The sequence below is a fragment of the Stomoxys calcitrans genome, chromosome 2 (genome assembly GCF_963082655.1).
Source record: "Stomoxys calcitrans chromosome 2, idStoCalc2.1, whole genome shotgun sequence".
In the NCBI taxonomy this organism is placed as follows: Eukaryota; Metazoa; Arthropoda; class Insecta; order Diptera; family Muscidae; genus Stomoxys; species Stomoxys calcitrans.
Window position 1 is genome coordinate 197,115,845 of NC_081553.1, and position 24,314 is coordinate 197,140,158.

General features: G+C 40.9%; 1 protein-coding gene across 1 annotated transcript; it reads left to right on the forward strand.

Annotated features, from left to right (window-relative positions):
• Positions 1-1,718: 1,718 nt before the first annotated feature.
• Positions 1,719-23,174, forward strand: LOC106081779 (transcription elongation regulator 1). Its single transcript, XM_013243975.2, has 9 exons — positions 1,719-2,229; positions 2,289-4,015; positions 4,077-4,204; positions 10,107-10,315; positions 10,383-10,533; positions 18,962-19,378; positions 19,449-19,795; positions 22,383-22,715; positions 22,772-23,174. Exons 1-9 carry the CDS (start codon positions 2,060-2,062, stop codon positions 22,896-22,898), a joined length of 3,609 nt encoding a protein of 1,202 aa, XP_013099429.1. The 5' UTR covers positions 1,719-2,059; the 3' UTR covers positions 22,899-23,174.
• Positions 23,175-24,314: the final 1,140 nt, after the last annotated feature.

Consider the following 24,314-nt stretch of genomic DNA (forward strand, 5'->3'; position numbering starts at 1 on the left):
TCACATGTCAACGAACGTCTGCAAATGCCAATATGTCCATGAACCTTTCTAAGGAACAGGGGAAACATTCTCACATATCAATAAACCCAATGATGGGAGTCCTCCTTTTTATAGCCAAATGCGAACGGCGTGCCGCAGTGTGACACCTCTTTGGGGAGAAGTTTTTACATGGCGTAGTGCCTCACAAAAGTCGCCAGCCACCATTGGGAGGGCATAACCACCGGCATGTTCTGGCCAGGATTCGGTCCCAGGTGTTCTGCGTCATAGGCGGACATGCTTCCCTCTGTACTAAGGTGGCCTCCTCGTCAACGAACGTCTGGGTCCAAATAACGACGAGAACATTGAAAAAATGTATAGAATTGGTTGTCTTTCAACATTACACTGTAACTCACAAATGTCGCCAGTATTATGGAGCTGAATATTTTTTCTGATGTTCTCGCCAGGATTCGAACCTCATCAACGAACGTCTGGGTTCAAATAAAGGCGAGAACATCTACAAAATATTCAGACATGGTTGTCTTCCCAATAATGCTGGCATGTGGAGGTCGTCGCGGGAACATTTTCATGTGGAGGTGGCGATCCTCGTCAAGCTCCTGTAAGTGAGCAAGCTCGTTCCGGTTCAAAGGACCGATCGCTGCGGGAACAGGTTGGCCATAGGCTATGTAAAGGCTCCAATAACTCGCCTTTAAATAACCAAGGGCCACGTCGTTCCCGCGGCTATCTTCCTTTGGACCAGCACGAACTTGCTCACCTACAGGAGCTTGACGATGATCGCAACCTCCACATGAATATGTGGTTACAACAACAATATTTCAGCAAAATCGGAGGTACCGCCTATAAAGTGCATTTTTTGCACAACAACAACGCAAACTCACTTCTTCCTTAAGCAAGGTATCCTTTTTTGGTGGTGAAATGCTTCAATCAAATATCTTAAATTTATTTAAACATATTTGCAACAAATTTACTGTACCAACACAATCCTGCCGTCATATTACATTAGAATCAATGTTGTTGTTGTTAGTGCGAATGTAGTTAGTCTAGGCTAAAAATCGAATAGAGTACCAATCCTTAAGATGTTATTACACGTCAAATGCTTTACATATGTGCTGTGAATTTCCTAACGTACGTCACATACAAAGAGAGCGCGCTCTAATCGGCATGTATTCTTATATATATTGTGCTTTTTTTTTGTAAACATGTTTCTATATGCTATTCGATGAAATAAGAGCTCGCGTTAATCAAAAAAATGCATATTTGTTCAAAATCCATTTTTCATATGGGCATGTTTCGTAAGTATCACACCATGTGTACAAAGTTTTCATTTTTTAAAATACAATACGTATGAAAATACATATCGTTCAGTAGCACCTTTAGCTTTTACAGATTTCGTGACTTGCATCATCACTGGATACGATGAGTTTTTAGTACACTGGTGTTTCAAAACCCCGTTTACACTGCTTTTCTAGTCCGGAGGATTTAATGGTTCGATTATCTGTTATCCCTTTATAAAATCAGCTGACGTGAGCCTTAAATCCGGATTTAATGAGCAGTGTAAACGGGGTTTAAGTTGTCTCTCATATTGATCTGTTAATCTCACAGTGCGAATACCCCTTGCAAAACAAAAGGAACGCTTTTTTATTGGGACGGTGGAAATTGTCATCTCATGACATCATAGCGGCGTTGTTTATGGTTTTTCATAGTCTTTGTCGTCTAGGTAACAAGATCAAACAGCATACAGGAACGTTATTCGCTAAGAAATATATTAAAAAAAATAGTTTTCAGAACATCTATCGAATTCAATTACAACGCATAACGTTGATGTGTGTCAAGTTGTTTTTCAAAGGCAAACAAATTTGGATAATTGGTTTTTGCCGTGCGATGTTTTCGGCAGTTTGAGCCACCGCCGTAATAAATAATAAACGGCTTGGTCTCAGTACTGTCACTTCGTAAAACAGAGACAACAGCAGACTTCTTTTCTTTTGCAAGAATATAGAATATACAAATTAAAACATTTGCGTGGAATATTTTCCCAAAAATTTGAAGTTAAAAAACTTACAATATGGAGGTTGCTCCAGATTTAAGTGCTGGCGGCAATGCTAGCAATGATGAAAACAAACAGGAAAAAAGTGAAGAATTAAGTGCTGTAGTTAATGGTGGTGGTGGTGCGGGCTCTATTACGACGGAAAATGCTGTCGACAGTACGCCAGACAATAGAAGCGACAAAGAATGGTAAGAACATAGACTCAAACAATTTTCATTATCATTTACTTTTTTTTTTCTTTACCAAGGATGCATACACAGCCACCAAAGAGTGTTTTGAGCGCTCCCCCTGCTTTTCGTGGTGGCAGAGGTGGTGGTGGTACCATTAGTATGCATTTCAATAGGGGTGGGAGTGTTGCCGGCAGAGGGGCTGGCGGTAATTTTAGTGGAAGGCCATTCGATCCAAACTGGGCTAACAATAATGGGCCCGGAGGGCCAGGCGGTGCACCGCCACAATTAGAGTTATGGGTAGAGACAAAAACTGAGGATGGTAAATCATATTACTATCATATACTATCAAGGGAAACCACATGGACGAAGCCAGAGGGACCTAATGTCAAAGTGATGTCGCAGTCTGAAATTGAGGAAATGAATAAAAAGCAACAACAACAGCAGCAGCCAAATTCAAGCCATCCCTCAAGTCAACCTAATGGTATTGAGGACAAGGATAAGACGGAAGGTGGGGTTGGTGTTGCCGCCGACAAACCTCCAGCAAATGTTTTAACATCTCAGCCGCCGCCTGGTCTTTTATCCCAACCACCGCCGACGCAGCAACAGAGTCAAATCACTGGTCCACCACAACATCAGCCACAACCCCAAACAATGTCACAACCGCCACCGAATGTGCCTACACCGGGACACCCTCAAGTTTCACAGCCGCCACCTGGCATGCATCAGCAACCACCACCGTTCTTCCCTCCCGGTGTACATCCGCCACCAAATTTTGGTCAACATCCAGCTCATCCCCCCTTTGGAATGCCACCACCTGGCTATGCCGCGCCTGGTTTTCCAGGAGCAGCCCCAGGAGGACCAGGTGGTCCCTGGGGAATGCCTTGGGCTCAACAGCATATGCATCAAGTTGCCCCACAGGATAAACCAGCGAAAAATCTTATCATCAAACCGGGTGTAATAGATCCTGCTGTTATAGCGAGGGCTGCCGAATGGTCTGAGCATAGGGCTCCCGATGGTAGACCCTATTATTATCATGCTGCACGTGGGGAGAGTGTCTGGGAGAAACCGCAGGCTTTGCGAGACATGGAAGCCGCTCGTATGGCTGCTCATGGGGCAGCGCCACAAGCCGCACCTCCACCGGTGCATAATCCAGCCTTGATGCCAGGCATGGGTATGCCACCCCATTTATTAAATCCCCTTATGCATTTACAACCTGGCAATCCAGCGGCTGCTTTTGTAGATCATTCAGCCGCCTTTGCTGCAGCTGCGGCTGCAAAAACCGCGGAAAGTAACAAAATCTCCCAAACAATTGCTTTGGAAAAGGAAGCCAAAAAATATGCAGAGGAAAAGCGTAAAAAGGCCGAAGAGGAGCAAAAGAAAGCCAATTCTGCGGCAAAGCCAGTGGATAAAAGTCGACCCATATCCAGTACCCCAATACCCGGTACGCCCTGGTGTGTGGTTTGGACCGGCGATGCTCGTGTTTTCTTTTACAATCCCTCTACACGCACTTCCGTTTGGGAACGTCCTGAGGAGTTATTGGAACGTGAAGAAGTCGATAAGGCCATAAACAATCCACCGGAACAATTGAAAAGTTTGGTAAACGCTAAAGCCGAAGCCAAAGAGGAGAGCGAGGAAGATAAAACCCCCACACCAACAGCAGCATCAGCTACGGCTAACAGTACAATCAAAGCGCAAACTATTGAGACAACGCCACAGGAGGAAGAGGATGATGGCATCATAAAAATTAAAACAGAATCCGATTCATCGGATGTTGAAGAGGTTCCAACAAAGAAATTGCGTATAAGTAGGTTTTTATTTTGTTTTAAGTTGTGTAAAATGTTTGACTATTCCATTTATTTTTTTAGATAAATCTAAAAAAGCGGATGCAAGTGAAGCCGCTGCCGAAGCTGAAGTTAGAGCCGCCAAGGAAAGAGCTCTTGTGCCACTGGAAACCCGCGTTAAACAATTCAAAGAAATGCTACGTGAGAAAGATGTAAGTAGATTTTATACCCTCCATCATAAGATGGGGGGTATACTAATTTCGTCATTCTGATTGTAACTACTCGAAATATTCGTCTGAAACCCCATAAAGTATATATATTCTTGATCGTCGTGACATTTTATGTCGATCTAGCCATGTCCGTCCATCTGTCCGTCCGTCTGTCCGTCCGTCCGTCCGTCTGTCCGTCCGTCCGTCTGTCTGTCGAAAGCACGCTAACTTCCGAAGGAGTAAAGCTAGCCGCTTGAAATTTTGCACAAATACTTCTTATTAGTGTAGGTCGGTTGGTATTGTAAATGGGCCATATCGGTCCATGTTTTGATATAGCTGCCATATAAACCGATCTTGGGTCTTGACTTCTTGAGCCTCTAGAGTGCGCAATTCTTATCCGATTGGAATGAAATTTTGCACGACGTGTTTTGTTACGATATCCAACAACTGTGCCAAGTATGGTTCAAATCGGTCCATAACCTGATATAGCTGTCATATAAACCGATCTTGGGTCTTGACTTCTTGAGCCTCTAGAGGGCGCAATTCTTATCCAATTTGAATGAATTTTTGCACGAAGTATTTCGTTATGATATCCAACAACTGTGCCAAGTATGGTTAAAATCGGTTCATAACCTGATATAGCTGTCATATAAACAGATCTGGGGACTTGACTTCTTGAGCTTCTAGAGGGCGCAATTCCTATCCGATTTGGCTGAAATTTCGCAAGACGGATTCTTTCATGGCCATCAACATACGTGTTTATTATGGTCTGAATCGATCCATAGCCCGATACAGCTCCCATATAAATCGATCTCTTTATTTTACTTTTTGAGCTCACAAAGAGCGCAATTCTTATTCGAATAGCAGAGCAAATTTTTTTTTAATCCTTTTTTTTTGCCTAAGAAGAGATGCCGGGAAAAGAACTCGACAAATGCGATCCATGGTGGAGGGTATATAAGATTCGGCCCGGACGAACTTAGCACGCTTTTACTTGTTTTAAATTTCAAAATGGGTTATATTAAATAAAGATCCAGTAAGGGTGGCGTTTTTCATCGAATGCCATATCTAGATAATCACCCTTATACCAGTTATCGAAGGCAAAAATCGACAGCAGTCGTAGTCGAATTTCACATTTCCTGGCAACTTATTCGCCTTCGACAGATGGAATTCGACTTATGTGATACCAAAAATTAAAACTAATTTGCGTCTTCGACAACCGTAATACCATTTCGTAAAAATTTTAAAATTCGACTACGCCATCGCCAACAGGAATAAGGGGGAATATGTGAATAATTTTACATGAAATTCAGTAACTTAACTTTTGGTGTTTCGTCAAAAGTCAATATGGGCATACACCGTAGCCGGTAGTTGGCTGGTTGTGCGCTCTAAGTAAGGCAAAAATTTACTCCAGCATTTCCCTGCAACTCGATCAGCTGGCGATTCCACATCGGCGCTGCATAGTTTATACTGACCCGCCAATTGCTTTGTATATAGTCAAAGTTTCTTTATCAGCATCCAAATGCTGCCAGCTAGCGGATGCTGCTGACCTTGTCACAAATAGCAGTGGCATGCGCAGAAAATGTCTAAATGCTGTTAAATGTGACACGCAAATACTTTGGGTTAGTTGGTGTTCGGAGTTCTTACACCTTTGGCTACCACATCATGCTTCTCATGCACCTCCGCTGATAATGGAGTGAAAAGCGTGACCAAAGATTTGGTGGGGGGATATCTTCAAATTTCTATCAGCGAATAAAAGCCAAAATCGGCGAGGTAGTAGTGCAACTTCTCGCAGAAGTCATCAACGAAGGGATCCGAAGCCATGTTTGTACAACCGGCGGCGTGTGATACGATTTCGAACCTGTGTGGGGCATGTTGACTAGAGAAAAGGTAGGTGTTCAACAGTGCCGGAGTTATCACACCGCTTTGGGGAACTCTATGTTTTGCTTTGACTTTTTATCTCTAAATTACACAAACGACTGGCGACCACACAGATATTTCTTAATACAATGTTTTAGACACGATTGGGGGCGTGTTAGTGATGTTCTCAAAAAGGGTGAAATGACTTACCATGACTTACATGACCGTCCTATCGCATGGCCTTACCTGATATAGACCACAGTTATCGGTATCTCCACATTTGCATGTGGAGGCAGCGATCCTCGTCGAGCTCATATATGTGAGCTAGCTCGTTCCAGTCCATTGGACCGAGCACCGCGCGAATATGGTGGCTGTTGGTTATTTAAAGGCGCCAATAACTCATCTTTGCGTATGGAGTATCATAGGCACTCAGTATTTGAGCAAGTTCGGGAGCCGTCCGGCCTCCCACTGGGATTCTCCGCTTTAAACCCCCGATTGTCCGGGACTGCAGTTGCAGCTATTCCGTATATGCAGCATCCCACTATCCGTAACCTGTGGAAGCGCCCGGTAGTTCTCAGCTAAGCTTCTCGTGAAAACAATGAACAACACTCGGATAGGAGCTCAACCTTACAACTTGTGTTGAGCTCATAGTTACCTCGTGCCGGCAGGAAAAACAGTCGCCGTGCTTTGGAATCTTCGCTAATCTTTGATGCTGCTCAGCAAATTGAAATTCTCCAACTAAACACGGAAAGAAGAAATGTCTCAAAAGCCCAGTTTACTGGCGAGAGGGGAGATCGGTCTGTACACCTTCCTTCACTCGGGTCCTATCCAAGCTTCAGTAGCGAGATAACGAATATGCAAATTTGCCCATTTACGTTCCATTAAAGAACAGGGGCAAACTTCTCAGATATCAATGAGTCCGATTCAAGTTTAAGCTGAATGATAGCCGAGTCAGAACGGAGCAGTGCAGTCCCACTGCTCGGTGGTCTCAGTAGCGAGATCACTCTGCCCATTTTCCAGAAGATCTGTGTCATGTACCCGACTCCGAGTACATCCAAATTCTTCATCATTAGTATAGAGATTCCGTCTGGACTTAGAGCCTTGAACGTTTTGGCAATGCGGATGGCATTTGTAATTTCGTCCATGGAAAATTGTGATGGTTGTTCGTCGTCTAGAAGACCACAAATACGACGAAAGGAACACCTCATAGCCTTGTCACTCTCGGGTTGCTCAATAAATTGGCGGATGAATAACGAGGCTCATCTCTTCGAGTCAGTCACAGTGACATCCAGCCAAAAGTGACTAGGGTGCTGTATTTCCTTCTACTGGTGACCTAATTCACCGCGCAAAACTTGGTCCTGTGACTCTGCTTCGCCAATCTGGTCGTTACCTAGCAGAGATTGCCATAAAGCTTTGTGCGCATTAATTGTTCACTTGTACCAAGTAATTATGGACAGACAATCTGCTTCTGATGCAGGGTATATAATCTCTGAGACAACTGTATATACACATTGTACATCTCTATATTTGCAGTGTCGGACCTGACTGCTATCCCCATACATCCCAAGTGGAAGTCATTAGCGCCAGTCGTAGGCGAAATGGGTCTATATTGCAAGAAATGGTGTATCATGGAAACCAGTTTTTTTTAGGTATGCTCCACCGGCTCCATGTCCAGCACTCTTTCGTGCGAAGTTGACAACTACCTTTGATGGCTATATGCATCGGAGCGTATGTTACCCTTTCGCTCCTGCGGTGGATTATTTGTATATGCTTAAGGCTTTCTTTTCGTTTAATTGCGATGGGTTTTCTGCCACTCCACTACCTGGTGTTTTCGCCTATCCCAGCCTTTCCAATATTGAAAAAAGAGAGACTTGAACATGTAGACCGCCATGCCTTTAGTCTTTGCCAAAGCGCCACACTTATCTATGCTGTGCCTCCTGGCTATTTATCCTTATCTTAATCAGCGACCATCCAAGACCACCCCCTTTCGAGATGGCTGTGGCGTAATTTTGGAAACCACTGTCCTTCCTAAAAACTCATATGCCATTCGCGCTTCCTTCCATGCAATTTCAATGAACATTTCATGGCCATGAACATTCCATTAAGGAACAGGGGCAAAATTGTCACATATCAATGATTGCTGTTTTTCGTAGCCCAGTCCGAATGGCGTGCCACAGTGCGACACCTCTTAGGGGAGAAGTTATTTCATGGCGTAGTACCTCACAAATGTCCCCAGCATTAGTAGGGAAAAATCACCACTGACATTATTTTTCTGATGTTCTCGCCAGGATTCGAACCCAGACGTTCAGCATCATAGGCGGACATACTAATTTGCGCTACGGTGGCCTCCACCCTTCCTTTGTACCTATTCAAAATTTGTCTCCCTCCGTATTATACCGTCTGGAGTAGAGGTGTGCATAGTGAGTTGTGAGTCGTTAATGTCTCGTGAGTCGTAGGTACCTCGTGAGTGCTTCGTGAGTCGTGATTGTCTGGTAAGTCGTGCGTGAGTATAATTCTTATCTCGTCAGCGTGCATGAACGACAGTCGACACAAAAAAGTCGTACATGAGTAACATTTTTTTCTTGTGAGCGTGAGTGGAAAATCTCTCACGCGCAAATCTCTAGTCTGGAGTCTCCATTGAGAGGGGGCTACTTAGTACCTGTACGAAATTTGTCTTCCTCCGTGTGATACTGTCTGGAGTCTCCATTGAGAGAGGGCTGGCTTGATCATCCCAGAGTACTTAAAAGCGCAGACTTTTTTTGTCTGTTTGGCAATGTTATGCTTTTCGGCTGTTGCCCAGTGTTCTACTTTTTGGGAGACCTGATGCTCTTAACAGTTTCTGCAGAAGTGGTTGGGGTGTCAGGAACATCCTGCACTTTCGCTCGATTGTCCTACCTTTACATCTTTTTCTGCTTCCTTCGTTATGCCCCTGATAGGCTTTTTGGTTTCGCTGTGTTGTTGTTGTAGCAGTTTATTGTGTACTATCTTTCGTCTGCTTGATTCTGTTGAGTGTCAAGACCCAGGAACTCCGCGACTAAGATGGGGTGCGTCCACAGGGATCTGGGTCTGAGTCGAGTGGGTCTGGCCGGGCAGTTAAACAGGTGACGTGTATCGTGCGGTCCCTGGTTACAATCGGGACATACATCTTGCACGTCGGCATCAATCCTAGCTCTGTGGGAATTGAGGCGGCTGCATCTGCCGGAACGTAATTGGGCCAGAACCACTCTGGTTTGCCGGGGGAGGTCGATTTCTTCGGGTGCAATGGGTGGCGGTCGTTCTCCAAGGACTACATTCACCCGGTAGCCAATTAACGCGTCTGCTACCGTGTCTGCATGAATGTTGTTCAGACCCGCTTGATATGCCGCTTGATCTAGAGGTTCTCTCTTGTAGCGCTGGACCTCACGCTCTAGATCGTGTAGATCTACCTTAAGGCTTCTGGGCGGTGGGTATCTATCCACAAGATGATGATTTGGATGATTTCTGCGATAACAGCCCAAAAGGTATTGCTTAGACAGCATGGTTTCGCTGTGAACTTAGCAATGTTGTCAGGCGCTGTTTCTTCTGATGAGCTCGTGTTTGGATTCGTCTAAGTTGACTGTTTTATTGACATTGTTGTTGTCCGAAACGGAAACTCCACCTATTCTATGCCTCCTCCTGGCTTGTCCGTCACCTTCTCATTCGTTAGTCTGACGATTGTTTTTATGCTTAAAGCATTGCTCTTGACTACATCTAACAAGGCACCCAAATATGCACGACCATGATGACCTGAACTCGACGACTCGTGACTTATGAACGGTTACCGCACCGGGTTATTACTCCCAGCACCTTAATTTGTATTTCTTCATGTCCTTGAGATGTATAAGATTGCCTAGGGAGGTAAGCGCGTCACTCCATCTCCTCTAAAGCAAATCTTAGATGAAGTGGAATGGCCTACTTATCCCTTCCCTTATTCACCACCCGGGTTTGGAGATTGATTACTTGGTTGGGGATTTACAACTCCCTCTGTTGGTGTCCTTACTGTCTAATGGCATCTTTTATAATTTTTTAGGTATCTGCCTTCAGTACTTGGGAAAAGGAGTTACATAAGATTGTCTTTGATCCCCGCTATCTATTGCTTACGTCCAAGGAACGAAAACAGGTATTCGAAAAGTATGTAAAAGATCGAGCCGAAGAGGAACGCAAAGAGAAACGCAACAAAATGCGACAAAAACGTGAAGAATTTCGTAACCTTTTGGAAGATTGCAAACTACATGGCAAGTAAGTATTAGACTGCACATCCACATTCAAAGTAGAGTCTTTAGTACAAACTATCTCAATATTTCAGATCATCGTTCAGTGATTTCTGTCAGCGATATGGAAAAGACGAACGTTATAAGGCCATTGAGAAGGTGCGTGAACGTGAGAGCCTCTTCAATGAATATCTGCTGGATGTGAGGCGTCGTGAGAAGGAGGAGAAACAAATGAAGAAAGAACAGGTATGTAAAGTCATTGTTAGGCAATATTTCATACAAAATTTGAATTCATTGCAATTTGTTCGCGCTCCTTACCATTCAAAATCGAGGAGAAAAAGGACAATGAGAATCAAATTCAAATTTAAAAATTTTTATGATATGCCAATAGAACCATGGAAAACTTTTTCGGAGCCTTTGTACTTGTACAACAACAAAAAAGACTATGACCCTTGTAATTATAAACATTTTCTAGCTTAACTTATTTACACACATACATATATGTATATGTATTTTATATGCGTATTTTTTAATTATTATTCTATACTTATATATTAATTATGCCATACATTTAAAATGAAAATATAAACGTTTTAATAGATTTCAGCATTCAGATTCTATTGCAAAGCATTCGCTGTCTGTTAATGTTTTAATTTATGACAAAACTACTATGTTAAGAAAACAATGAAACAAGCTGCTTGAGCATGATATTGCCACAGGAAGTGTACAAGCAACTAAAGTTGTTACAGAGAGAGAGAGAGAAAGAGAAAAAACGTATCCTCCAGAAAAAACAGATGGTGGTTACACAAAATTGTGAATTGAGAGAGAGAGAGAGAAAGAGGTATATAGGAATTATAAGAAGCACCTGTTACAAATGACTGGAGTAGAGTAAGTGCGTTAATACGCTTTTAGTAAATTTGTTCAAAAAATTGTTGTTTAGCAAAAAAACCTTTTTTGTTGTTACCCCAACATTTTCCAACCATCAATGAAGCTTGACCACAAATTAAAGACCTAACCCGCCCCCAGAAAAAGGCCCATAGCAGCCAAGCAGGCAAGCAACGTGAAAAGCGGCGCTTGTGTGATGTCAATTTAAGGCGTTGGAGATACCCAGGACCCCGAAGCAGTAAGCACGCGCCCAAAATTGGCTTCTATTGATCGATACAATGCTAGGCGATGATTAACTAACAAACATACATAAAAATTTCCACAACAACTGTGGTGAGTTATCCAATCAAACAAAAAAAAAAAAACAAATCCTATTCTAACAGAATCAGTTGAATGTTGATCAAAAATCATTACAAACACCGTCAAATATTTGTATATTTGCTGACTTATTTCGTTGGTGGTTTTTGCATCCCTCTGTTAGGCCCTTGGATGGTCCGATGGATGGATGGATCAATAAGAATTATGGAGGCGGTCTACTACTGCTACGGCTACTCAAATCCAGTGTAACGTTTCGAAATATCGATTTTTCTGTGCGGCGGCTAGAATTTTGCTGTTCACTTTTTCTTCGCCCCCCCTAAAAAACAAAAAAAAAATAAAAACAGTTCACCCCACAGCCAATTCCACAACTATCTGCGCGTGTGCTGTGTCCACTTTGAGGTTTTTGCGAAACTGGTACACCACTCACCCCCCACAACCACAACAGCCACCAACAACCACCACCACCACCCATCACCATCACACGTTTGCCGAATGAACTGAACGATCGAAACGCTTTCTCGTTGAAACAGTATGAAAACATAACTCTAATTATGTTTTAATTAAAATGTAAATTATTTTTCAGCTTTTTTTTTGGGGTGTAAACAATATCAAATATTTTGGCATATAGAGAAAAGGAAATCATTTCCATTGATTTAAAGAAAAATATTCGAGAATAGCTTGCTTAGCTTATTACTTTCATTTTATATGCAGAAATACCACAAAACCTTTCTCAATTAAAAAATTAATTAAATCAATCATTTTTTTAATTGAATCCGTATTTTTTCCAATTACAATCGTGATTGAAATTTTTGCTATTTTAAATTAAAAAATTAATAGATTTGATCATTTTTTTAATTGAATTTGAACTTTTTTTCAATTGCGATGGTGACTGAAATCCAAACTTTAATGGGTGCACCCTCCCTTTACTCTATTTTCAAAAATGTCAGATCTCGGAGATGAGATGAGTGGGGCGATTTAAGCGAAATTTGATTTGTTTATAATAACTCAAAAACAGAAATTTTGTATCCTTATTTAGGGTGGGATATATAAAGGGCCGCGCCAACTCCAAAATCCGACAAATGGAAATATAAACCAATAATGACAATATGTGGCTGAAATGAAAGGTATTTGAGACTAGATCACGAATCTGATATATGGGCGTCCACTTTACCCCCAAAAATACCCCCATACTGGATGTATTTACCGAAACTTTGCACAGATTCTTTTTTTTTTGTCCATAAGCAGGTTAAGTTCTAAAAGGGGCTATATATAGCCCTCATATAGACCGATCCGCCGATTTAGGGTCTTAGGCCCATAAAAGCCACATTCGTTATCCGATTTTGCTGAAATTTGGAACAGTGAGTTGTGTTAGGCCAGTCGACATCCTTGTCCGATTTGGCCCTGATCGGTCCATATTTGGATATAACTGCCATATAGACCGATCTCTCGATTCAAGGTCTTGGGCCTGTAAAAGCCGCATTTATGGTCGGATTTTGCTAAAATTTGGGACAGTAAGATTTGTTTGGCCACTTGACATCCTTCTTTAATTTGGCCCAAATAGGTAAAGATTTGGATATAGCTGCCATATAGACCGATCTCTCGATTTAAGGTTTTGGGCCCATAAAGGGCGCACTCATTGTCCGATGTCGCCCCTCGACATCTTTTTTCAATATGGCACAAATCGGTCCAGACTTGGTTATAGCTGCCATATAGGCCGATCGCTCGATTTAAAGTCTTGGCCCCATAAAAGGCATATTTCTAATATGTGTAACTTCCTTATTTTTGCAAACATCACAATTTTTAAAACACCGTTGGATTCGTGGAAAAAAATCTATTTTCGTAGTGATGCTACTTAAAGCAATACTGTAAAGTTTTCTTTGAAAAACATGGCAAAAAGCAAACATTTTTGGGCGTAAAAATTCAAAGTCGTTTTCAAGGCCAACAACGCTGTAACTCCTTCATTTTTTCGAATTTCGAATATTTTCTAGCATTCTGCAGTTCGAAATTCGAAGACGATTCGTAAAATAAACAGAATTACTTCAAATTTCACATATTATTTTTTTGCATTTTTTTAGCAAAGGCTAACCCCTTATAAAAATTTTCAATTTTTGATACGACAAAAATGCGAGTTGAGTATAGAGTATTGAAGATTATGGCAAAAAAATCGGTTTAGCGCAACTCCCATGTTTTTTCTTCATAAAACAAGCTCAAAATCGCATAATTGATATCCAAAAAACGCAAAAAAATCTACGTGAGTTTCAAATTGCTGTAACTTCGTTAGTTTTGCGAACTTCAACATTCAGAGGACACCGTTGGATTCGTAAAGAAAATCTCTTTCCGCAGTGGTGCTGGACGAAGCAATACTCTTTCCCATTTCCTTGAAATCTTCAGTGTATTGCATCAAAATCGCATAATTCATATCCCAAAAATTCAAAGCAACCAACTTGTGTTTGCAATTGCTGTAACTTCCCTATTTTGGCAAAATTTTCAGACACCGTTAGATTCGTGACAAAAATCCCTTTCCGTAGAGGTGCTACATGAAGCGATACTGTAAAGGTTGCTATGGAAAACATGGCAAAAAGCAAACTTTTTTGGGCGTAAAAATTCAAAGTCGTTTTTAAGGTCAAACACGCTGTAACTCATTCATTTCTTCGAATTTCGAATATTTTCTAGCATTCCGCAGTTCGAAATTCGAAGACAATTGCTGTAACTTCCCTATTTTGGCAAATTTTACAATTTTTCAGACATCGTTAGATTCGTGACAAAAATCCCTTTCCGTAGAGGTGCTACATGAAGCGATACTGTAAAGGTTGCTATGGAAATCATAGCAAAAACCAATTTATTTTGGGCGTAAAAATTCAAGGTCGCTTTTAAGGTCAAACACGCTGTAACTCATTCATTTCTTCGAATTTCGAATATTTTCTAGCATTCCGCAGTTCGAAATTCGAAGACGATTCGTAAAATAAACAGAATTACTTAAAATTTCACATTTTATTTTTTTTTTTTTGCATTTTTTTAGCAAAGGCTAACCCCTTATGAAAATTTTCTATTTTTGATGCGAAAAAAATTTTCGAGTTGAGTATAGAGTATTGAAGATAATGGCAAAAAAATCGGTTTAGCGCAACTCCTATGATTTTTCTTCAAAAAACAAGCTCAAAATCGCATAATTGATATCCAAAAAAACGCAAAAAATCAACGTTAGTTTGAAATTTCTGCAACTTCCTTAGTTTTGCGAACACCAACATTCTGAGGACACCGTTGGATTTGTAAAGAAACTTCATAAAGAAACCTTTGCATATGAAGTTTAACAGACACTCAGTATTTATGTAAGAGCCGGTGCCGTCCAGCCTCTCACTGAGACTCTCCACTCAATGCCGCTGATTGTCCCCGACTTCAGTTGCAGCTACTTCGTATGGAGCATTACACTTTTCACAAATAGAAACTCATAGGTGTGGTGCGGCATGGTTAATCACCATCTAGTGAGTTACTTTGAATCCAATCGCCTTCTTCGCGATCGGCAGTATGTGTTCCGCGGAATTCGCTCTACAGGACACCTAAATAGCATTCAATACCATGGCAGCTGGTTGTATGTACTAGACCTTGAGCTGGCAAACTATCGATATTAGCAACATTCGATATTTTCGATATTTCTAATAATATATAAATGTTGATACTGTCGTTAATTTCCTATTACCTATATATAAAACGAAAATGAGAAGTAAATATTAGGAGATCGGTTTATATAGAAGCAATTTCAATGCATAGAGAGATTCAACCCAAATTTTATAAAATCAATTGGAAATTATTATACAATCAAATGAAAATTGCGTCCTCTATAGGCTTAAGAAAACAAATCGGGAAATCTAACCACAAAGCTATATCCGATTATAGGCCGAACGATACTTGAAATATACAACAAGAAGGACGATTGAAAAATGAAAGATTTAAAATACATTTGGTATCGGATCGCTATTTTTTTTTATTCATGTTGTGGAACGAATCCAGTTTGTGGATGACAGCAGTCTTCTTCTTCTTTCATATTCATTCGACCATAGGCCAAGTTCATAAGAAATTTGAGACATTGTGGATGATACCCTCTCGCTCTCTCGGGCTTGGTTTGCGAATGCAGTAGAATGAACAATGAGAAGACTTTAATCCCCTAATCACAAGGGATTCGCTGACCTGCGGCAATCTGGAAGTAAATATCCAGCAACGTTATGGAAATTGAGAAATGAGATGCTCCTGATATTCGGGGCATAAAGATACAGTGTAAACAAATAAAAGCGTGCTAAGTTCGGCCGGACTGAATCTTATATACCCTCCACCATGGATCTTGAATGACTTTTTCCAAAATATATGAGCTTTATCAAGTTATTGACCGTTAAAAGTCATAGAAAAATACCACGTCCAAAATTTCAGGCAAATCGAGTGATAATTGTGCCCTCTAGACGCTCAAGAAGTCTAATCGGGAGATCGGTTTATATGGCTGCTATATTAGGTTATGAACCTATTTAGACTTTACTTAGCACTGTTGTAGAAAGTCATACCAAAACCATATGTGCCAAATTTTAGATAAATCGAATAAGATTTGCGCCCTCTAAACGCTCAAGAAATCTAATCGGGAGATCGGTTTATATCGCAGCTATATCAGGTTATGAACCGATTTGAATCATACTTGACACATTTATTGGAAGTCATATCAAGACATCACATTTCAGCCAAATCAGATAAGGATTGCGCCCTCTAGAAGCTTAAGAAGTCAAGATCCAAGATCGGTTTATGTGGCTGCTATATCAAAACATGGACCGATTTGGCCCATGTATGGCCCAAATTGTATGTAGTTTTCTATTATGACTTCCAACAACTGTGCATAATACGGTTCAAACCGGTCCATAACCCGATATAGCTCCCATATAAACCCATAAACCGATTTGACTTCTCGTCCTCTGAAAACCGCAATTTTTGTCCGATTTGGCTGAAATTGAGTATGTAGTATTGTGTTATGATTTCCAACGACTGTGCCAAGTACGGTACAAATTGGTCTATAACCTGCTATAGCTCCCATATAAACCGATCCCTCGACTTGACTTCTTGAGCCCTTACAAGCCGCAATTTGTGTCCGATTTGATGAAATTGAGTATGTAGTGTTGTGTTTTGATTTCCAACGACTGTGCCAAGTACGGTACAAATTGGTCTATAATCTGCTATAGCTGCCATATAAACCGATCCCTCGATTTGACTTCTTGAGTCCTTGCAAGCCGAAATTTTTGTCCAATTTGGCTGAAATATTGCATGTGGTGTTTCGTTATGACTTCCAACAACTGTGCCAAGTATCAAATCGATCTCCTGATCTCCTGATTTGACTTCTTGAGCCTTTACAAGTCGAAATTTTTGTCCGTTTTGGCTGACATTTTGCGTATGGTGTTCCGTTATGACTTCCAACAACTGTGCCAAGTACAGTTCAAATCGGTCCATAACCTGATATAGCTGCCATATAACCCGATCTCCCGATTTGACTTCTTGAGCCCTTACAAGCTGCAATTTTTATCCGATTTTGCTAAAATATGGCATGTGGTGTTCCGTTATAACTTTCAACAACTGTGCCAAAAACGATCTAAATCTGTATATAACCTGGTATAGCTCCCATATTAACCGGTCCCTCGATTATCTTTGTTCGGTTCCTAGAAGCTTTAATTTTTGCTGGCTTGACAGAAGTTTGGTATGTAGAATAAGATTATGCCCTTCGACTAGATTTATTTTGTATAAAATTTTAGCAGAATCCATGGTAGTGGGTTCCCAAGATTAGGCCCGGCCGAACTTAGTAGTCTGCTTTTACTTGTTTCTGGTCCCTTTAATATCTATTGGGTTGCCCAAAAAGTAATTGCGGATTTTTTAAAAGAAAGTAAATGCATTTTTAATAAAACTTAGAATGAACTTTAATCAAATATACTTTTTTTTACACTTTTTTTCTAAAGCAAACTAAAAGTAACAGCTGATAACTGACAGAAGAAAGAATGCAATTACAGAGACACAAGCTGTGAAAAAATTTGTCAACGCCGACTATATGAAAAATCCGCAATTACTTTTTGGGCAACCCAATACATCAGGTCTAGGTTGGAGTCTAACTCTCTTAGTAGCTCCAAACTCTAGTGGCTTCAAAAAATCCTTGGAGCTTTTTGAGCGGGTTCTTTGGTCAGCGATAATGTTGATTGGGGGGTAGTAGGCTTATTTACCTATTGCTTTCCTTGAACATCGTCGGTTAGCTTTGGACTGTTCTATCGTTACTTTTATCGTTTGTATTCTGAGGATATCCGATTTCTTATTCCTGATGTTAAGATGTTCACCAGAAATACAAGACTTGACAGAAACTCCCACTCATTTGTAATTGATTGGCCAGTCGACCGGACCATGCATTACCGTGAAAAATTATTTTTCGCCTGAACCATTCGTATGTGGAATGGACGACAAATGTATTTCCCATCAACATTGACGTTTTGAAATTTAAAACGAATATAAATAAACACTACTCCTACAATCTAAATGCGCTGTATGTATAGGGAATATCCCCAATGCGCTGGTTACAACAGAAATGTTCACATATGGTGTAAAAATGTCACGTGGTAAAGATAGGATACTGAATTTTCGGACTTTTAAGGTGGACACTTCATAACCCAACTTCTGGGAGTTGCAACCCAGACATCGAAATGTTTGATCAACTGTCTGAGAATCCGCCGCAAACTCAAAACCCCCTTAACATGTTGTTCAATAACGACAATATGAGACATGAATGGGGCAAGGCTTATCCAACTTACGTATGCAGAAAGTTTGATAGTAGGCCGCCGCTATAACCTCAACTAACTTGAATGAGCAAGTGGGTCAGCCAAGCCTGGTTATAAGATAGTTATTCTTACTAGTACTTAATCCTCAAACTATGATGAGGTCTTCCATATAGAATATGGACCGTAATGTGCGATGTTTTTGTTCGGTTGGCTAATATTTGATATTGTTTACCCTCGCAGTTTTTTGTGCCTACTACAAATGCCTGTGTGTGTGTGTGTGTGCGTCTATATGTCCGTCCTTCCGTTTATACAGGATACAAAAAAACAATATTCCCATTGACGCACATACACTCATATCGTATATACAACTATTTTTACTGTTAATTTAATTCTAGATTTAAAAAATTAAACTTGAAATTTCTACGCCAAAATTTCCTCATCAAATATTTTATTAAGCCTTTTACGCTGCACTAACCACATAAACTTCTCTTTCAGCTCAAAGAACGTAACTATCAAGTGTAAATAGTTTGTAAGATATATTTTTTTTTAATTTAGTTTATAAGCTAAGCTAGCTGCTAAGTTTTGTAGTTCTAAGAATGTTTTTATCCAACTGCAAATGCTAAGAAATGCTAAGAATTCTGTTTGTTTTCCATTTCTTTGTTTCTTCGCGTGTGTGGGGTTTGGCTCTATAGATACACAAGGAGTTCATAGATATGCTGCGCGAACGTGCTGACTCCATAGATCGTCATTGCCGTTGGCATGATATCAAAAAGAAATTCGAAATGGATCCCCGTTATCGTGCGGTGGAGAATTCCATGTATCGTGAGGATTATTTTCATGATTTTCTGCGTATCATGAAGGAGGAGAAGCGCCGCCGGGAGAAGGAGCGTGAAAAGGAACGAGAGCAGCGTGAACGTGAGCGCGAGAGGGAACGTGAAAGGAAATCGGAGCGTAAGAGCGATCGCAAGGACAAGGATCGTAAGGACAGGAGCCGCAGTCGCACCAAGGATCGTACGGAGCGCGATGGCAAGGATAGTAGCAGCAAGGAAAAGGAACGAAAAGACAAATTGGATAAAGACAAGCATGAGAAGAAGAAACACAAGGACTATGTTAGTAAAAAAAACTAAAACTTTGTTAAGTAGTTAATTTTTTTTATAAATTTTCTTGGTTTTATTTTAGGAGGAGGGAGAACATCATTCCGAAGAGGAACATTCTGCGGCCAGTGATCACAATGAGGAGGAACAGGAAGTGGAACGCCTGCAAAAGGAACGTGAACGTCAACTGCGTGCCGAACAAAGCATCAGGGAACGTGAGAAGGAGGTCCAAAGAACCTTGGCTGGTCATTTGCGTGATCGCGATAAGGAACGTGAATTGCACAAACGCGAAGAAGCTGTGGGCCATTTCAATGCCTTGCTAACCGATTTGGTACGAAATCCCGATTTTACTTGGAAGGAAGTTAAGCGCCAGTTGCGGAAAGACCATCGCTGGGAATTGGTGGAATTCTTGGATCGGGACGATCGTGAAAGGTAAGATATATAGAATTTCAAACCTAACAGAAAATTGGGAGTTTGTGGTTATTCATAATTTTCATATTGTACATCTTTTTATACCCTCCACCGTAGGATGGGGGTGTATACTAATTTCGTCATTCCGTTTGTAAGACATCGATATATTGATCTGAGACCAAACAAAGTATATATATTCTTGATGGTGTTGACATTCTAAGTCGATTTAGCTCTGTCCGTCAGTCTGTCGAAAGGACGCTAACTTTCGAAGGAATAAAGATAGGCATTTGAAATTTTGCACGAATACTTCCTATAAGTGTAGGTCGATTGGGATTGTAGGAAAACCGTACCACACGAAGGCGAAAGATTTTCGTCCTAATTTTCGGTCATCCTTTATGCTGAAGACTCTTGAGAGGTTGATAGAAACATAACAAACACGGCAGGCTTGTGATCAGTGGATCTAAAAAGATGGGCCAGAAAAGGAACACCTCGAGGAGGTGTACTGTCTCGTCTACTTTGGTATATAGCCATTAACAATATATTACTGTCTCTGGAAGAAAAAGGTGTAAAAGTGGTTGCGTATGCTGATGATGTGACAATTGTGGTTAGGGGAAAATTTTCCAGCACTCCAAGAGATATACTTCAGGAAGCTCTAAGTGCAAGAACGAAGTGGGCTACCGAATGTGGTCTAGGTATAAATCCTTGCAAGACAGAAGTTGTTCTTTTCAGCAGGAAATACAAGTTGCCCACAGTGGAACCTGTCTCCTTTGGAGAAGAGAATCTTTCATTTTCAGAAAGCGCAAAGCATCTGGGTGTTTTGCTGGATAGGAAAATGAACTTCAAATCCAACATTTGGAAAGGGCAAGAAAGGCCTATACACCTGCAAAAGAGCCTTTGGCAAAAGTTGGGGGTTAAGACCGCGTATCATGCATTGGGTATACTGTAGTTGCCAGACCTATTGTATAATGCTATATGGTGTTGTGGTCTGGTGGACGGCGCTTCAAAAATCCACCTACTACTCAATACTTAACCGGACCCAAAGGATGGCTTGTTTGTGCATCACAGCCGTACTGAGGACGACACTGAGGGTGTACTCTAAAGATCTAGAATTGGTCATATCGACCACTTGGAACTACGATATCATTGATAATAGAAGTTACATAGATTTCTATACGGATGGTTCCAAACTAGACGACCAGGTGGGCTTTGGGGTGTTTTCTAAAGATCTAGAATTGGTCCTTTCGAAAAGGTTACCCGACCACTGCAGCGTGTATCAAGCGGAGATCCTTACAATTAAGGAAGTCGTGGAATGGCTAAGATACAATGTCATAACGACGATTGGCGTTAATATTTTCTCAGACAACCATTAAATCCCTGAAAAAACGTATTTCTGAACACAAAAACCGCCCTCGACTGTCGCAGATCTCTCAACGAGATGGCTGAACAGTTCAAAATTAACCTGTTCTGGGTGCCAGGCCACAGAGATATCCCAGGGAATTCTAAAGCGTACGAGCTTGCGAGACTAGGAATTACCCTACATATTCCAGGGAAACTGGAATCTGTGGGTATGCCTCTAGCGACATGTAAGCAAAGTTTTCATGACCAGGCCCCAAGGAAAACGAATGACAGATGGTCACAAAGAGGGGGCGTGAGCATTCCAAAACTATGTGGCCTAATCTAGACTTGAAGAGGTCCACCGCTTTGCTGTCTGAAGAGGTCCACGCTTTGCTGTCTGAAGAGGTCCACCGCTTTGCTGTCATTGCCTAGAACTGACGTCTTAGTCATTGTGTCCGTCATGACAGTTCACTGTCTAATTGGAAAACATGCTGACAGACTGAGGGTTGCCAGTAATGACTTTTGCAGAAGCTGTGAGGACATCGAAGATGAAGAGACCATAGAACAACTTCTGTGTGTGTGTGCCACACTAGCCGTCACAAGGAGTTCCACGTTACGTTCTCATTTCTTTGAGAACCTGTCTGATTTAGCGGATGTGAAGATTCGCAAGAGAGGTTAGCATGTCCGCCTATGAAGCTAAACACCTGGGTTTGAATCCTGGCGGGGCCATTAGAAAAAATTTTCATCGGTGGTTTTCCCCTCCTAATGCTGGCAACATTTGTAAAGTACTATGCCATGTAAAACTTCTCTCCAAAGAGGTGTCGCACTGCGGCACGCCGTTCGGACTCGGCTATAAAAAGGAGGTCCCTTATCATTGAGCTTAAACTTGAATCGGACTGCGCTCATAGATATGTGAGAAGCTTGCCCCTGTTCTTTAGTGGAATGTTCATGGGCAAAATTTGCACTTGAACATTCGCAAGTTATTCAGCTTTTTAAAGCAATCTGGATGGTTCAGCGGCAGGAACTAGAAGGCATCTTCCTTCTTCTGTTCCTTTGGTATCACAATGGACGAAAATGTCTAAGTGAGTCGGATGGCAGACTGCCACTTAAACCTAACCTAATAGCATAGCAATTCTTATCGATTATCCTTTGTTTGCCTATTAAGACATATCGGGCAAAGAACTTGACAAATGCCATCCATGGTGAAGGGCCCGGCCGAACTTGGCACGCTGCTGCTACTTGTTTATATTCTTATTAAATACTTTTTTTACAGAATTTTCAATGAACACATCGATAGCTTAATGAAGAAAAAACGTGAAAAATTCCGTGAAATGTTGGATGAAATAACCACCCTTGAGTTGACCAGCATCTGGAAGGACATTAAGAAACTAGTCAAAGATGATCCACGTTATTTGAAGTACAACAACTCGGAGAAATGTGAACGTGAATTCCGGGATTACATAGTCGACAAACAGTTGGCGGCTAAAATTGCCCTCAAGGAATTGCTGAAGGAGTGTAAACTTATCACCCACAAGAGCCATGAATTAGTTAAGGAAAATCCCAATCATCTCAAAGAGATTTTGGATATTCTAAAAATGGACAAAAGGTATGAAAATAAATCTTTCAATTTTTTTCCATGTTTCTTTATAACTTTTCTCTTAGGTATCTGATACTGGAACATATAGCGGATGAACGAACCACCATAGTAGTAAACTATTTAGATGAATTGCATAAACGTGGTCCACCACCCCCACCAACAGCTTCAGATGCCTCGCGGCGAGTTAAGTAAAAAAAAAGTCATGGCCAGCATCGGCAGCATTAACTGACTGACCATATACATACATTTTATCTTCGTTCATTAGGAATTGTCTCCACAATAATATTTTGTGTTATAACAATTTTATTAAATAAGTTCCAATCAATTACAAAAAAAAAAACTATTAGGTTTATGTATCATTTATTGTAATGTATAATTTGAGATTATTTTCCTAACATTTGGCAATGTTTTTTAAATTATCTTAATAAAGAAAATACAAGAAAAAAATATTTTGCACTAAGAAAAACATTTTGAATTGGTTATCCTTTCCAGAAATTTTGGTTTCAATTAGTTAAGAAAGGATTCAGGGGAACCGATGTTGGTAGTCATCGACCAAAGAAGAGATAAAACACAAGGAATAAAGATAGAAGTCAGTCATAGTGTGGTGCACATCTGTAGAACGAAAGAAGAAGGGAAGGAGGAAAATAACGCGCAAGGCCAAAACTAAGGGAATCAATCCCAAGGCAGCCCGTTGAACGAACCGGATTGACCCGATGGAGTTCTTCATCGGCAAAGGCTGCCGCCTCAGTGTAAAACACATTGCTACACCAACAACGAAGGGAACCATGCGGATCAGAGAGGGGTTTTTATAATGTTCTGAAAGTCAACCAACTTCAGGCTTCTACAGTAGTCCATCGCAGTAAAATCAGGCGACACGGAGATCGAGCTATTTAACATATTGTGACTGGGAAAGTAGCCCATGCTCGTTTTCCTGCCCATGTGTTTATGGTCATTTAGTTTTAAGTCCTCAAGTACGTATTATTGAATTATTATCCATTTTGTCGCGAAACAGTGCATCGGCCTTTTTGTATGGCAAAAACAAAACGTCAGTGGAATTTTTTGGCAGTAATATTGGCAACAACACCACCCAGATGTGAGTTTCAACATTAGCCAAAGTGGACAACACCTAAACACAGGCTTTAGCAGCAGAGTCAATTGTGGTAAATAAAAAGGGCAACGCCAGCTTGAGAAGGGACAGTCAATTGTGAAGTGAAGCTGAGGCAATATTAGGTAAGTGAAGTAGGAAATTTTATAGGTTTATTATGGATTGCCACCCAACTTCAGTTGAGTTGTCAACGGGCAAATTTCTTATAGAAATTACCATTTCTGCATTGAATTGCCTACTTTTTTACTATTTATTTAGTAGTTGAACTTTCAAAACACTGATATCGAATGAAACTGACAAAAATGTGAAACTTTATACTAATATTTAGTTTATGATTTTTTTATTTCCTGGCAACGCATTTATAGTTGAGTTGCCATTTATAATCGATTCCTTAGTGTGTGCTGAGCCTGGGTGTCAGAGCCAGAAATTAAAATATTGGGTTGCCCAAAAAGTAATTGCGGATTTTTCATATAGTTGGCGTTGACAAATTTTTTCACAGCTTG